At 35.6% G+C, this 12,786-nt stretch overlaps 1 protein-coding gene across 1 annotated transcript in view; it reads right to left on the bottom strand.

The window, feature by feature from the left end:
* Positions 1-12,612, bottom strand: part of LOC117120119 (neurogenic locus notch homolog protein 1-like) — a 41,956-nt gene extending 29,344 nt beyond the window's left edge. Inside the window, exons 1-7 of the mRNA XM_033265130.1 lie at positions 12,488-12,612; positions 11,670-11,716; positions 7,605-7,715; positions 6,462-6,650; positions 5,597-5,746; positions 4,966-5,088; positions 864-956 (exon numbers count right to left, since the gene is read on the bottom strand). Of these exons, the coding sequence (XP_033121021.1) occupies positions 864-956; positions 4,966-5,088; positions 5,597-5,746; positions 6,462-6,650; positions 7,605-7,715; positions 11,670-11,716; positions 12,488-12,600 (826 nt within the window). The 5' untranslated portion in view covers positions 12,601-12,612. The remainder of the gene's footprint in view (positions 1-863; positions 957-4,965; positions 5,089-5,596; positions 5,747-6,461; positions 6,651-7,604; positions 7,716-11,669; positions 11,717-12,487) is intronic.
* Between the last annotated feature and the right edge of the window lie 174 nt (positions 12,613-12,786).

Raw genomic sequence — 12,786 nt, 5'->3', positions numbered from 1 at the left:
TTTATGCATTCCTTGTCGATACTATCTCAATGTATACCCTATTCTCCTCCAACGCCTATAGTAGGCATTGTATTAGCTCTGAATACAAATAGCATTGCACATGCAGTAGGCCTAAATTACGTAGTTTTCTCTCAAATATATGTTGATTTTATATTTTTATTGTACATAGTTTACATTTGTTAAGTGGAAAGGTAGTTTCCGTTCGTATGCTTCGTTTGTATATAGATTAGATATAGAATTTGTTTTGCAGAACCGACAACTTTGTGTGATCAATCTCCTTGCCAGAACGGAGGAACTTGTATTGACATTTTATCTACTGTGATTATGTGCCAGTGTTCTCCGGGTTTTCATGGAAATCATTGTGAAATACCAGGTACGTCAGATTATTCTTCTTATCGTGACGTTTGTAAAAATGACCGATAAGGGCATGCCCTAGAAAACACCCCTCGGGTCTAGTCTAGGCATGATGATAATGGTGGTACAAGTATCACCATCAGATTATCTGATTTCTTATGATTGGTCCAGATGGCAATTCAAGTTATATAAAATAGATAGAAAAATAAAATGGTCATGAAATTATTTATTTGTGGTGATTTTTTTTTATTGTGTTTTGTTTTTATATTTTTTATTTGTTTTTTGTTTGTTTTGTATAGATGTTTCCAAAAACCTTTGAGTCATTAAGTAAATCAAATTATATGTTAATTCATCGCTACATGAATGTAATTGTATCAGAACCTAGCTATGTACCATAAGCTTTTTTTGCAAAATTATTCCAGTATTAGATTGATAATATTATATATAAATTGATATGCATATTGTTTCCAATGGTAGATGGACAGCCTTGTTACCTGTCTCTTATACACATCTAGATACATACCAGTTATAACAATATTGGTAGAATTGTTCCATTTGTCCATCCCTGTAAAATTCGTCATTATAGTAACAAGGCTGTCCATCTACCATTGGAAACAATATGCATATCAATTTATATATAATATTATCAATCTAATACTGGAATAATTTTGCAAAAAAAGCTTATGGTACATAGCTAGGTTCTGATACAATTACATTCATGTAGCGATGAATTAACATATAATTTGATTTACTTAATGACTCAAAGGTTTTTGGAAACATCTATACAAAACAAACAAAAAACAAATAAAAAATATAAAAACAAAACACAATAAAAAAAAATCACCACAAATAAATAATTTCATGACCATTTTATTTTTCTATCTATTTTATATAACTTGAATTGCCATCTGGACCAATCATAAGAAATCAGATAATCTGATGGTGATACTTGTACCACCATTATCATCATGCCTAGACTAGACCCGAGGGGTGTTTTCTAGGGCATGCCCTTATCGGTCATTTTTACAAACGTCACGATAAGAAGAATAATCTGACGTACCTGGTATTTCACAATGATTTCCATGAAAACCCGGAGAACACTGGCACATAATCACAATTGACAAAATGTCAATACAAGTTCCTCCGTTCTGGCAAGGAGATCGCTCACATAAAGTTGTCGGCTCTGCAAAATAAATTGCACATATAATTTTAAAACCCCATTGCTTCATAAAAAAGTCACTGAAGACGCATCTCTTCACCATCACCATGAATTGTTGCAGATATACTAAATCTGTCCTTTGAAATATGCGCTATATCTATGTGACGCAAACCTAAGATCTTTAGAATTTATCAGCTGATATCATACCACCAGTGCACCACCGAGCAGGGGTGGTGAAGGCGGGAAAACAGGGTTCTCGTCGGGGAGAGCTGCTCTAACTCCCCTTCAGCTGAATTTCACTCAATGAGATTATCAGCATGTCTTAAGATCACCATTTGGATGTTTCTAAACATACCGGTAAGTTTTTCTTTTTTCTTCGCTTTTCTTTTCGTGTGTTCAATAAACACAGCATCGCACACAAACACTGTAAATTTTACATAATATAACAATATTTAAAAAGTCCAAACTTAAGTTTGCTACATTTGCAATACCTGATTGCGGATCCGTGCACGATAACCCACAGCCGTTGAAGCAGCATTTCTGGTCACCGGTACAATTATCATCGTGCCGACATGTTTCCTCGCATGTTCCAATATCAGAGAAAGAAGTTTTTGGACAAAATCCATCTTTTTCTTCAGGCCCTGAAATGTATTACAGTAAATTTACATCTGCTTTCTTATAGTGCATCTGAAGAAGGCGCTTGAATGCACTTACAAGAAAAGCCACATTAAGCTCTACCCTACTTATTAGTACAATTTATTGTACTTATTAGCACATTTTACAGTATTTTAATAAGTATATTTTCCTTAAGCTTTTCGGTGTTTATTGTAAAAAAAATGGAGCACTGTATTGGTACTCATTTGAAGTTTATTGCGCAACGGCTTTATTTTAAATTTAATGTTTTTTAATGACAAAGCTATTAAAAAAATTTACCAACTTTGAATTTATTTGTTTCAAAAAGTTATAACAACAATTTTGCGCTGGTCTTAGTTGATAAATGTAAGTGAATGAATAAAGAATTTGGAAATAATGAACATTTTATGAAAAAACACCGTTGTACCGAACTCACACGACTTTCGGTCTTGTAAATCCGTCACCCTTCAACCCAAATCAATCCACTGTGTATTCTATGCCCTAGATCGAATTATATAGAAATTGTGGCCCAAGCTTAGAATTTAACCAGGAGACCATCGAATTTACTAAGTAGGACGGACTACGTCTATCACAGGGGGAAGAAAGAGTTCACAGCTAATTATTTTCCTGTGACACTTGTTTGGCTTTATAAAACAACCTGGCTTTATAAAATAACCAGGAAAATATCGGAATGACAATTACAATACTATTTAACAAACATACAGCAAACCGGACAGCATCGATTCGGGAGGTACACGGGATTGGTACACGCAGGTTCTGGGCACGAATCGGTAGTATCACATGTTATTACACCATCTTTACACTCACACGTCTGCTGACAGATGTCATTAAAAAAGGTTTTGCCATTATATAATATCGCTTCATATCCATCATAGCAGGCATCGTTGGATACTAACGGGTAGATATAAATAATGTATCGTAATATTAAAGTACTCATTAATATGATAGTAGTAGGTAGCACGTATCCTTTTTCCAGTAAAATTTTGCCCAAGCTCAGTGTTTTTATTACTTTTATTGCCGATTTCAAGCTCAAAATGTTCTTATTTTCTTCTTCATTTTTCAAACATAAAAAAGTATTATTGTACATCAGTATATTGTATTACTGTACTGTTATATAGAGGGTATAACCATGGAGGAATTAGTTTAAACTAAACTAAGTTTAAATCTAAACTAATTCCTCCATGGTATAACACACCTACAGCACATAAATAAGGTGCAGATAGGAGTTGTTGGTTTTTTTTATTTTTTTTAACAAAAAACCTCATTTGAAATTTTATCTCAGCCTCAATTTGTTCTTAATTGTTAGGCATTTCAGCCTCGAAATAAATATACAAAATACGAAGAACTAGTGGTGGTAGTAGTGGTAGTGGTAGCGGCAGCGGCAGCGGCAGCAGCAACAGCAGTAGTAGCAGTAGTAGTAGTAGTAGGGAAGTAATAGTAGTAGTAGCAGCAGCAACAGCAATAGCAGTAGCAGCAGTAGCAACAGTAGTAGGCCTACTGTAATAATAGTGGTGGTAGTAGGAATACTAGTAGAAATAATCATTACTTTTTAAATGCAAAATAGTAACGAACGACTGCCTACAAAGCCTACTCCAAAATGAAAAAAACAAAAAAACAATCAGATTTTACTCTTCTGGATTTTTGAAGTAAATTGACTGTTTTACTCTTTCAAGATGTGATATGATAAAACAGCCCTAAATAAGCTAAATACATTTTATATAATGTTGCCAATGTTAACAGTTGATATAAAATAGTGATCTTGTAGGGTTATGGGAATTAGTGCATTGCTAAGTTTGCTCACCTTGAGTTTGGCATTCTGTTCCTGTGTAGTGCCGCGGGCACAGACACTGGTAGTAATCACCCATCTTTGAACACAACCCACCATTCATGCACGGAGATGAAAAACAAGGATCTTTAAAAAAGCAATTAGCACAAAAATTATTTTAAAAAAAACCAATGTAATACACGATCTGTCTCTTATACACATCTTAATTTATATAATTTAAGTGTTAACGGCTTTCTTGATTTATATCTGTCTCTTATACACATCTAGATGTGTATAAGAGACAGAGCTATGATAAAGCTCTGGCCCTCGTCGATATCCCAAAGTTGGCAGACCGGCGCACCCGACTATGCAGACAATACTTCCAGAAAATAAAAGACCAATCACACAGACTTCACTCAGTTTTACCAACTGCCCCACCAATAAATACAACCGCAGGTCCACACAACAATTCCATCTCCCTAAAGTTCGGACAGAACGGTCAAAAGTTCTATTATTAATGCTGGTCTTTTCAGAAAATGGTAGGTTGTCTCTGCATAGTCTGGTGAACTGCTCCAACAATGGCCGAAACGGTTTTTTTTTTTTTTTGTAATCTCCTAATTTTCACAATAAATTGTATAAATTTAATAATAATAATAATAATAATAATAATAATAATAATAATAATAATAATAATAATAATATTGTTATAATTATTGTTATTATTTTGATAATAAGTTTGATAATATTCTATGTTTTGCTCTTTTGTGTAATTTTGTTTACCGTCTCCGTTTTGATGTTTTTAACTTTTTAAGGCAATTTTTTAATTTCTTATATATGTGCAATTCAACTGTTTTTAGTTGCGAATATAGTATATTGTATTGTATTGTATTGACCAGTAACACGAAATCAGGTAATCTGATGGTGATACTTGTATCACCATTATCATCATGCCTAAACTAGACCCGAGGGGGTGTTTTCTAGGGCATGCCCTTAATCGGTCATTTTTACAAACGATAAGAAGAATCTGACGTACCTGGTATTTCACAATGATTTCCATGAAAACCCGGAGAACACTGGCACATAATCACAGTTGACAAAATGTCAATACAAGTTCCTCCGTTCTGGCAAGGAGATCGCTCACATAAAGTTGTTGGTTCTGCAAAATAAATTGCACATATATTATTTTAAAACCCCATTGCTTCATAAAAAAAAAGTCACTGAAGACGCATCTCTTCACCATCACCACGAATTGTTGCAGATATATTAAATCTGTCCTTTGAAATATGCGCTATATCTCTGTGACGCAAACCTAAGATCTTCAGAATTTATCAGCTGATATCATACCACCAGTACACCACCGAGCAGGGGTGGTGCCAGCGGGAGAACAGGATTCTCGTCGGGGAGAGCTGCTCTCTCTCCCTTCAGCTGAATTTCACTCAATGGGATTATCAACATGTCTTAAGATCACCCTTTGGATGTTTCTAAATACCGGTAATTATTTTCTTTTTTCTTCCTTTTTCCTTTCGCGTGTTCATCCCACTTTTAGTATTTGGAGATTCTGTACACTGTTCAATAAACACAGCATCGCTCACAAACACTGTAAATTTTACATAATATAACAATATTTAAAAAGTCCAAACTTAAGTTTGCTACATTTGCAATACCTGATTGTGGATCCGTGCACGATAACCCACAGCCGTTGAAGCAGCATTTCTGGTCACCGGTACAATTATCATCGTGCCGACATGTTTCCTCGCATGTTCCAATATCAGAGAAAGACGTTTTTGGACAAAATCCATCTTTTTCTGCAGGCCCTGAAATGTATTACCGTAAATTTACACCTGCTTTCTTATAGTACATCGGAAGAAGGCGCTTGAATGCACTTACAAGAAAAGCAACATTAAGCTCTACCCTAGTACAATTTATTGTACTTATTAGCACATTTCACATTTTACAGTATGTTATTAAGTATATTTTCCTTAAGCTTTTCAATGTTCATTGTAAAAAATGGAGCACTGTATTGGTACTCATTTGAAGTTTATAGCGTAATGGCTTTATTTTAAATTTAATGTTTTTTAACGACATAGATATTTAAAAACTTTACCAACTTTAAATTTATTTGTTTGAAAAAGTTATAACAAAAATTCTGCGCTGGTCTTAGTTGTGTAAGTATGTAAGTGAATAAATAAAGAAATTGAAAATAATAAACATTTTATGAAAAAACACTGTTGTACCGGACTCAGAAGACTTTCGGCCTTGTAAATTCGTCACCCTTCAACCCAAATCAATCCACTGTGAATTATCTGCCCTAGACCGAATTATATAGAATTTGTGGCCCAAGCTTAGAATTTAACTAGGAAACCATCGAATTTACTATGTAGGACGGACTACGTCTATCACAGGGGGAAGGTAGAATTCACTGCTAATTAATTTCCCGAGACACTGGTTTGGCTTTATAAACAACCAGGCTTTATAAAATAACCATGAAAATATCGGAATGACAATGACAATACTATTTAACAAACATACAGCAGACCGGACAGCATCGATTCGGGAGGTACACAGGATTGGTACACGCAGGTTCCGGGCACGAATCGGTGGGATCACATGTTATCACACCATCTTTACACTCACACGTCTGCTGACAGATGTCATTAAAAAAGGTTTTGCCATTATATAATATCACTTCATATCCATCGTAGCAGGCATCGTCGGATACTAACGTGTAGATATAAACAATGTATCGTAATATTAAAGTACTCATTAATATGATAGTAGTAGGTAGCACGTATCCTCTTTCTAAGAACCAGTAAAATTTTGCCCAAGCTCAGTGTTCTTATTACTTTTATTGCCGATTTCAGGCTCAAAATGTCCTTACTTTCTTCTTCACTTTTCTAACATAGAAAATTATTATTGTACATCAGTATACTGTATTACTGTACTGTTATATAGAGGGTATAACCATGGAGGAATTAGTTTAAACTAAACTAAGTTTAAATCTAAACTAATTCCTCCATGGTATAACACACCTACAGCACATAAATAAGGCGCAGATAGGAGTTGTTGGTTTTTCTATTTTTTTTTAACAAAAAACCTCATTTGAAATTTTATCTCAGCCTCAATTTGTTCTTAATTGTTAGGCATTTCAGCCTCGAAATAAATATACGAAATACGAACAACTAGTGGTAGTCGTAGCGGTAGTGGTAGCGGCAGCGGCAGCCGGGCAGCAGCAGCAGCAGCAGTAGTGGTAGTAGGGAAGTAATAGTAGTAGCAGTAGCAGTAGTAGTAGTAGTAGTAGGGAAGTAATAGTAGTAGCAGCAGCAATAGCAGTAGCAGCAGTAGCAGCAGTATCAAGTATAGTAGGCCTACTGTAATAGTAGTGGTGGTAGTAGGAATACTAGTAGAAATAATCATTACTTTTCAAATGCAAAATAGTAATGAACGACTGCCTACAAAGCCTGCTCCAAAATGAAAAAAAAAAAAAAACAATCAGATTTTACTCTTTTAGATTTTTGAAGTAAATTGACTGTTTTACTATTCCAAGATGTGATATGATAAAACAGCCCTAAATAAGCTAAATACATTTTATATAATGTTGCCAATGTTAACAGTTGATATAAAATAGTGATCTTGTAGGGTTATGGGAATTAGTGCATTGCTAAGTTTGCTCACCTTGAGTTTGGCATTCTGTTCCTGTGTAGTGCCGCGGGCACAGACACTGGTAGTAATCACCCATCTTTGAACACAACCCACCATTCATGCACGGAGATGAAAAACAAGGATCTTTAAAAAAGCAATTAGCACAAAAATTATTTTAAAAAAAACCAATGTAATACACGATTTATTTTAAAATCATTTCATGACAATTGATTTCTAATAGAAATAGCTAGATAGCCTAAGCCAGAAGAAAATTCTATGTTCGAAAAAAACAACCTCAGCCTTACGTTATGCCTACTATACGTTCAAGAGACGTGGGGCTCCGGACGCAAAGCCCCTGTTGCTGCGACAAAATAACATTTTAGGACCTCATTAATTAATCTCTGAATTAATCCATGATTTTTAAAAAGTGGACCTTTTGAAATTTGGGGGGTGCGTCCGCACCCACAGCACTCTTTCCAGATTGAAGATATTCAAAGTACTGTATTATCATACACGACTCGTTCACAAGTCGTTTTGTTTGCTCACAACAAAATCGACAGACTGTAGGACCCACGCAGTCCGTGACGAAGTAATATGTCCACGAAGAAATGTACTGTATTGTTCATTTCAGGTTGCTACACACGTAACTACATGTTAAAAATATATTTAAATTATTATGATACACAAGTCGTTCTGTTACATAAACTGCATAGATTTTAGAAACCACACAGACCGTTACCAATAATTTATTTCAGAGTTGAGTAACACAAGTTAGGCCCCTACCAGGTAATGCTGAATAATAATAATAACAATAATGTATTTTACATAACAATATATTCTTGTATATATTACTGGGCGCCATCTGGTACATAGTTATGTACGGCATCCCTTATGTTTAGAGTTTGTAACGCAACTGTCACGTACGTCGTCAATAGTCAAGTAACTAAATGCCTAGGCCCAATTAGAAACCCGAATGAGTTTCATAACTATGAGATGACGGGTATATTGCACCCTGCAGATACCCCTATTCTTTATGCGACCAATAAGCTTTTCTAGCCTAATAATCTCCATAACATTGTCAATCGTATGAAAGAGAGTTACATTTGCCGTTATGTCGTATGAATCTGTATGGTCTAACGGTATTTTATGGCATCATGACATGATGTCATATTACACCTAAATGACAGTTACGCATGTGAGTTCAGGGGCGGGTCCAGGATTTGAAAGAGGGGGGTTCAAATCATTTCCAAAAATACCCAAAATGAAAGGGGGTGGGGTCCTCCCCATGGAAAATTTTCCCCTTGAATCCGCTACTGTATGACTAACGCTCAGGTGACCTAGGGTTTTAAAACAAATACCGTATATACTTGCGTAAAATAGGACGTGGCTTAAAATATCAATTTACAATCAAAATATTAGGGGGGGGGGTCGTCTTATACGCACGACATTCATATTTTAGATTTTTATAATCATGTTCGTCTCATGTGCGGATTGTCCGTAACACGCGAACTTACTACTGTAATGAAGCAACTAAATGTTGTATGAATCAAAGCACTTTTAAATACGGGAAAATACGATTTTGACGGTAAAGATTTAAAAAGTCATAAAATGGTATTATTTGTAAGATTACCCTTGCATTTGGCTCCATTTATCCAGCTAGATGCAGTATCAGGACCACACAAAATTAGAAATTCCGACAATGAAACAAGGAGACGTCTTATACACCAGACATACAAATATCAACCAAAAATCTTCTAAAACTCGGGGGTCGTCTTATACACGGGTCACCTTATAGGACATACGCGAGTATACACGGTATACTGCTTATAACGTAACCCCTGCGGAAGTTCGGGTTCCAGTCACATAATCAACGGTTGTAATAATAAACTCGCAAGACTGCTTGCGACTACTACATTCTACAAGAGCGTGGTTGGCTGGGTTGTTTTGGTCAGAAAGGAGAAATTTTCTCTGTGAATTGATTCTCGAACGAGATAATGAAAGCTCTTAATGACTCAAGCTACTGTATGACCGTTTTTATATTTTTGATAAAACCAATTTCTTCTAATTTTAAATACGTTTTCCCCTGAACTTGTGACAATTCGTTATCAAGCAAGTGCTAAATGCGTGACACATTTATTATCTCGCATGTGCTTCTGCAAAATGCGTGTTTCATCCAAAATCAATTTGAAACGCAGGACTGTCCCGCACGATGCGTGACGGTTGGTAACTATGGCATAGATAACTGCTTGGCCCTAGGTAAAAGTATATTAGTGCATCACGCACTGAGTATTCAATACATTTTCACAACAGGTTGGGCAAAATACACATAGGCCCCCTAATTGATTCTTCTGACGCAAATCTAGGTATTGCCTATTACATCACGATAATACCAATTGCCATTCAATAATACAACAGTCATCGACCTACTTGCGGTGAAGTAAATCTAAAATGTATTCGTTAAGTTATGATGATCTGAAGTGTTTAAAAACGTACACAATATAGTTGAACCAACTTTAAAATGCCACACAAACACAAATGTGCGTGACGATATTTTATTGCTTTAGAAATGTGATTTCAAAAAGTACATTAGTGCATCGTATACGTAAGGGCTTGTTTTATTGGGTTTTTTGACTTGCAGCGTGTAGGAAATTGGTAATAGGTAAATTGTAATAAATTTAATCAATATTGTAGCCTCTAAAACCTAATATTATTGAAGGGTCTTTTAAAGTTCAAGTAGGATTTTTTAATTTTTAAAGTTATATTTTTAGATCATTATACCAGATTAGACCTATTGAACGAGCCCCCAATACTGCACTGCCCATACCTACGCCACTGGACCTGAGTATTATTAGTGGTTACATAATGTTTGCTATGCATATATCATGCGCTATAAAAGTGGAAGACCATAATGTATTAGGAATGTACCTCTCTCTGGTATAATCAGTGTAAAAGTGTAAGGTATAGGATAGCGTTGATTTAAACATTTTCCTAATGATAATGTTCAAAATAAGTGTCAAGGAGAGTAAGTATGATTGTTGGAAAAATGGTGAACAAACGAACAGTGCTTATACAAGTGCATTTTGATTGTCCTGCAAATATTAGTCATAAAGAATTCTTTGTACAGCGAAGTCAGATCACCGTGTCAATAGCAGTATTTTCGAGTCATACCACATTAGCAAAGCTACATTTACGCTAGACCATTAAGGTATTATAGTGAACTATAATATCTCCATGACTAGACACGATAACTACCAAGATTTTCGCTGTCGTATATTCTTCAACACTGAACCCATTTCTATAGTGTCGTTGTTGTCGTGTTGTTATCGTGTCTAGTGTAGCAAAAAGCCTTTAAAATATATCTATCTTAGCGGAAAGAGTTTCACCCAAATGTATAACGATTGTTCGGTGGAGATTATCTTTGGCTCGTGAGAGACCAACTCTAAAAATAATTTGGCCTTTCAAAACAAATTAATTAAGAACTGTCTCTTACATATAACTGAAGATGATGATAATGACGATGATGATAATGATGATGATGATGACGATGACAATAATAATAATAATAATAATAATAATAATAATAATAATAAATTACGGGCGTGTTACAATGCGAAACATCATTACGTTATTATCTGCATATTATCATCATGGAGCTAGCTATCTATAATTTATGAAAATTATTATAAGTTATCATAAATTATTGACTTAATATGCCACCTACACTGTAGAAACTGCGTGGAGGTTTTAAACGCAAAGCTCCACGAATTTTTTGTCCTGTGTTTGGTGACACGTTTAAAAGCTAAACGTGTTTAGACATAGCTTAATGTGCTTAGGATCTTCACGTGTTTAGCATTAATGTGCACATTTAATGCTAAACACGTTAGAAACCTTAAAAAAAATAGACCTGGTTTAAACACGTATAGATTTTTAAAGTGTCACCAAAGACAGGTCAAAATTACGTGGAGCTTTACATTTCAATCCTCCACGCTATTTTTATAGTGTAAAAAAAAAAAAAAACTCCCCGAAAATATTAGTACATAATACAACGATATATTCGCTTAGCCCTTAGCCAAACTAATAAAATCAAATTTTACATACCTGAGCATATAAACTCAGTACAGCTCCATCCAGAATCAAGACAAGTACTGAAAAAAATAACACGCATTTAAGCTCTGTTGACACTATCACATTGTATGTGACACATTTCTTTAATGTGCCCATTTATGGCATGATGATGTCGCATAAAGGCCAACTCAGACAGCGTCGGCCGACGCAGCCCGACCCGATTTATCGTCGGGGACAGTCTTAAGCCGTCGTGAGAAATATTAAACATGTTTAATATTCTACGACGCGACTGCTCCCGACGCAAACCATCGCGTCTGCGTTTAACTCACACAGACCCGACGCGACAACAAATCGCGTCGAGCTGCGTCGTACGACGCTGTCTGAGTTGGCCTTTACACATAAATATAGGCATATAACAGTTACTTGTCACTGTCATAGTGTGGAAAAAGCTTAAAGTAAAAAGAAGTGTCATTTGAATGGTTTGATGATGATGATGATGATGATGATGATGAAGATAATGATGATAGTGACAATTATAATACAGTACTAATATTTATATATTCATTTATTAACTTTGAGAACATACGCCTTTGGAACGGCGGCACACACAAGAGTGGTGCTTTCAAATTAAATTAATTGCTGGTAGTCCGTGACTCCCTAGCCACATTAAAGAGGCGCTTATACGCTTAGAGTAGGTTCATGTTCACATCATTCCACAACGACAGAAGCTGAAATGAACCATAGCACTCCATCTACTTTTTCGAAAGTTACAATGGGTTCTTTGATGTTCTCATGAGCCAAATTAGTACGCTGGACCTCCATTTTATCCGAGAAGATTTGGTTCTACTAACCGAAACTTGAACGAAGAGCGGCTTGAACCAGCGCAGATGTTAAGGCTGTGTTGGCGGCGCCCCTGCCTTACCGCTTCATGGCCATTCGAGTTCTTGCGCATGTCTTCATTCATAAAAATGTTGGAAACGATGTTAACCAAACTTGAAATGTAATCCACACACTCATTTGATTATTGTAATGTGGAGACGTGCTTGGTGGTTAAGATGCTTGCTTTCCAATCCCAGGGTCCTGGGTTCCCAGCATGTTCTCATGAATAAAAACATCTCCACTAAGCTTGAATATTAGCTAAGCTGATATA

The sequence above is a fragment of the Anneissia japonica genome, unplaced genomic scaffold (genome assembly GCF_011630105.1).
Source record: "Anneissia japonica isolate Jap-2015-1 unplaced genomic scaffold, ASM1163010v1 scaffold401_len1656234_cov178, whole genome shotgun sequence".
Lineage (NCBI taxonomy): Eukaryota > Metazoa > Echinodermata > Crinoidea > Comatulida > Comatulidae > Anneissia > Anneissia japonica.
The sequence above is the reverse complement of the archived record's forward strand: the minus strand, read 5'-3'. Positions and strand labels throughout refer to the sequence as shown.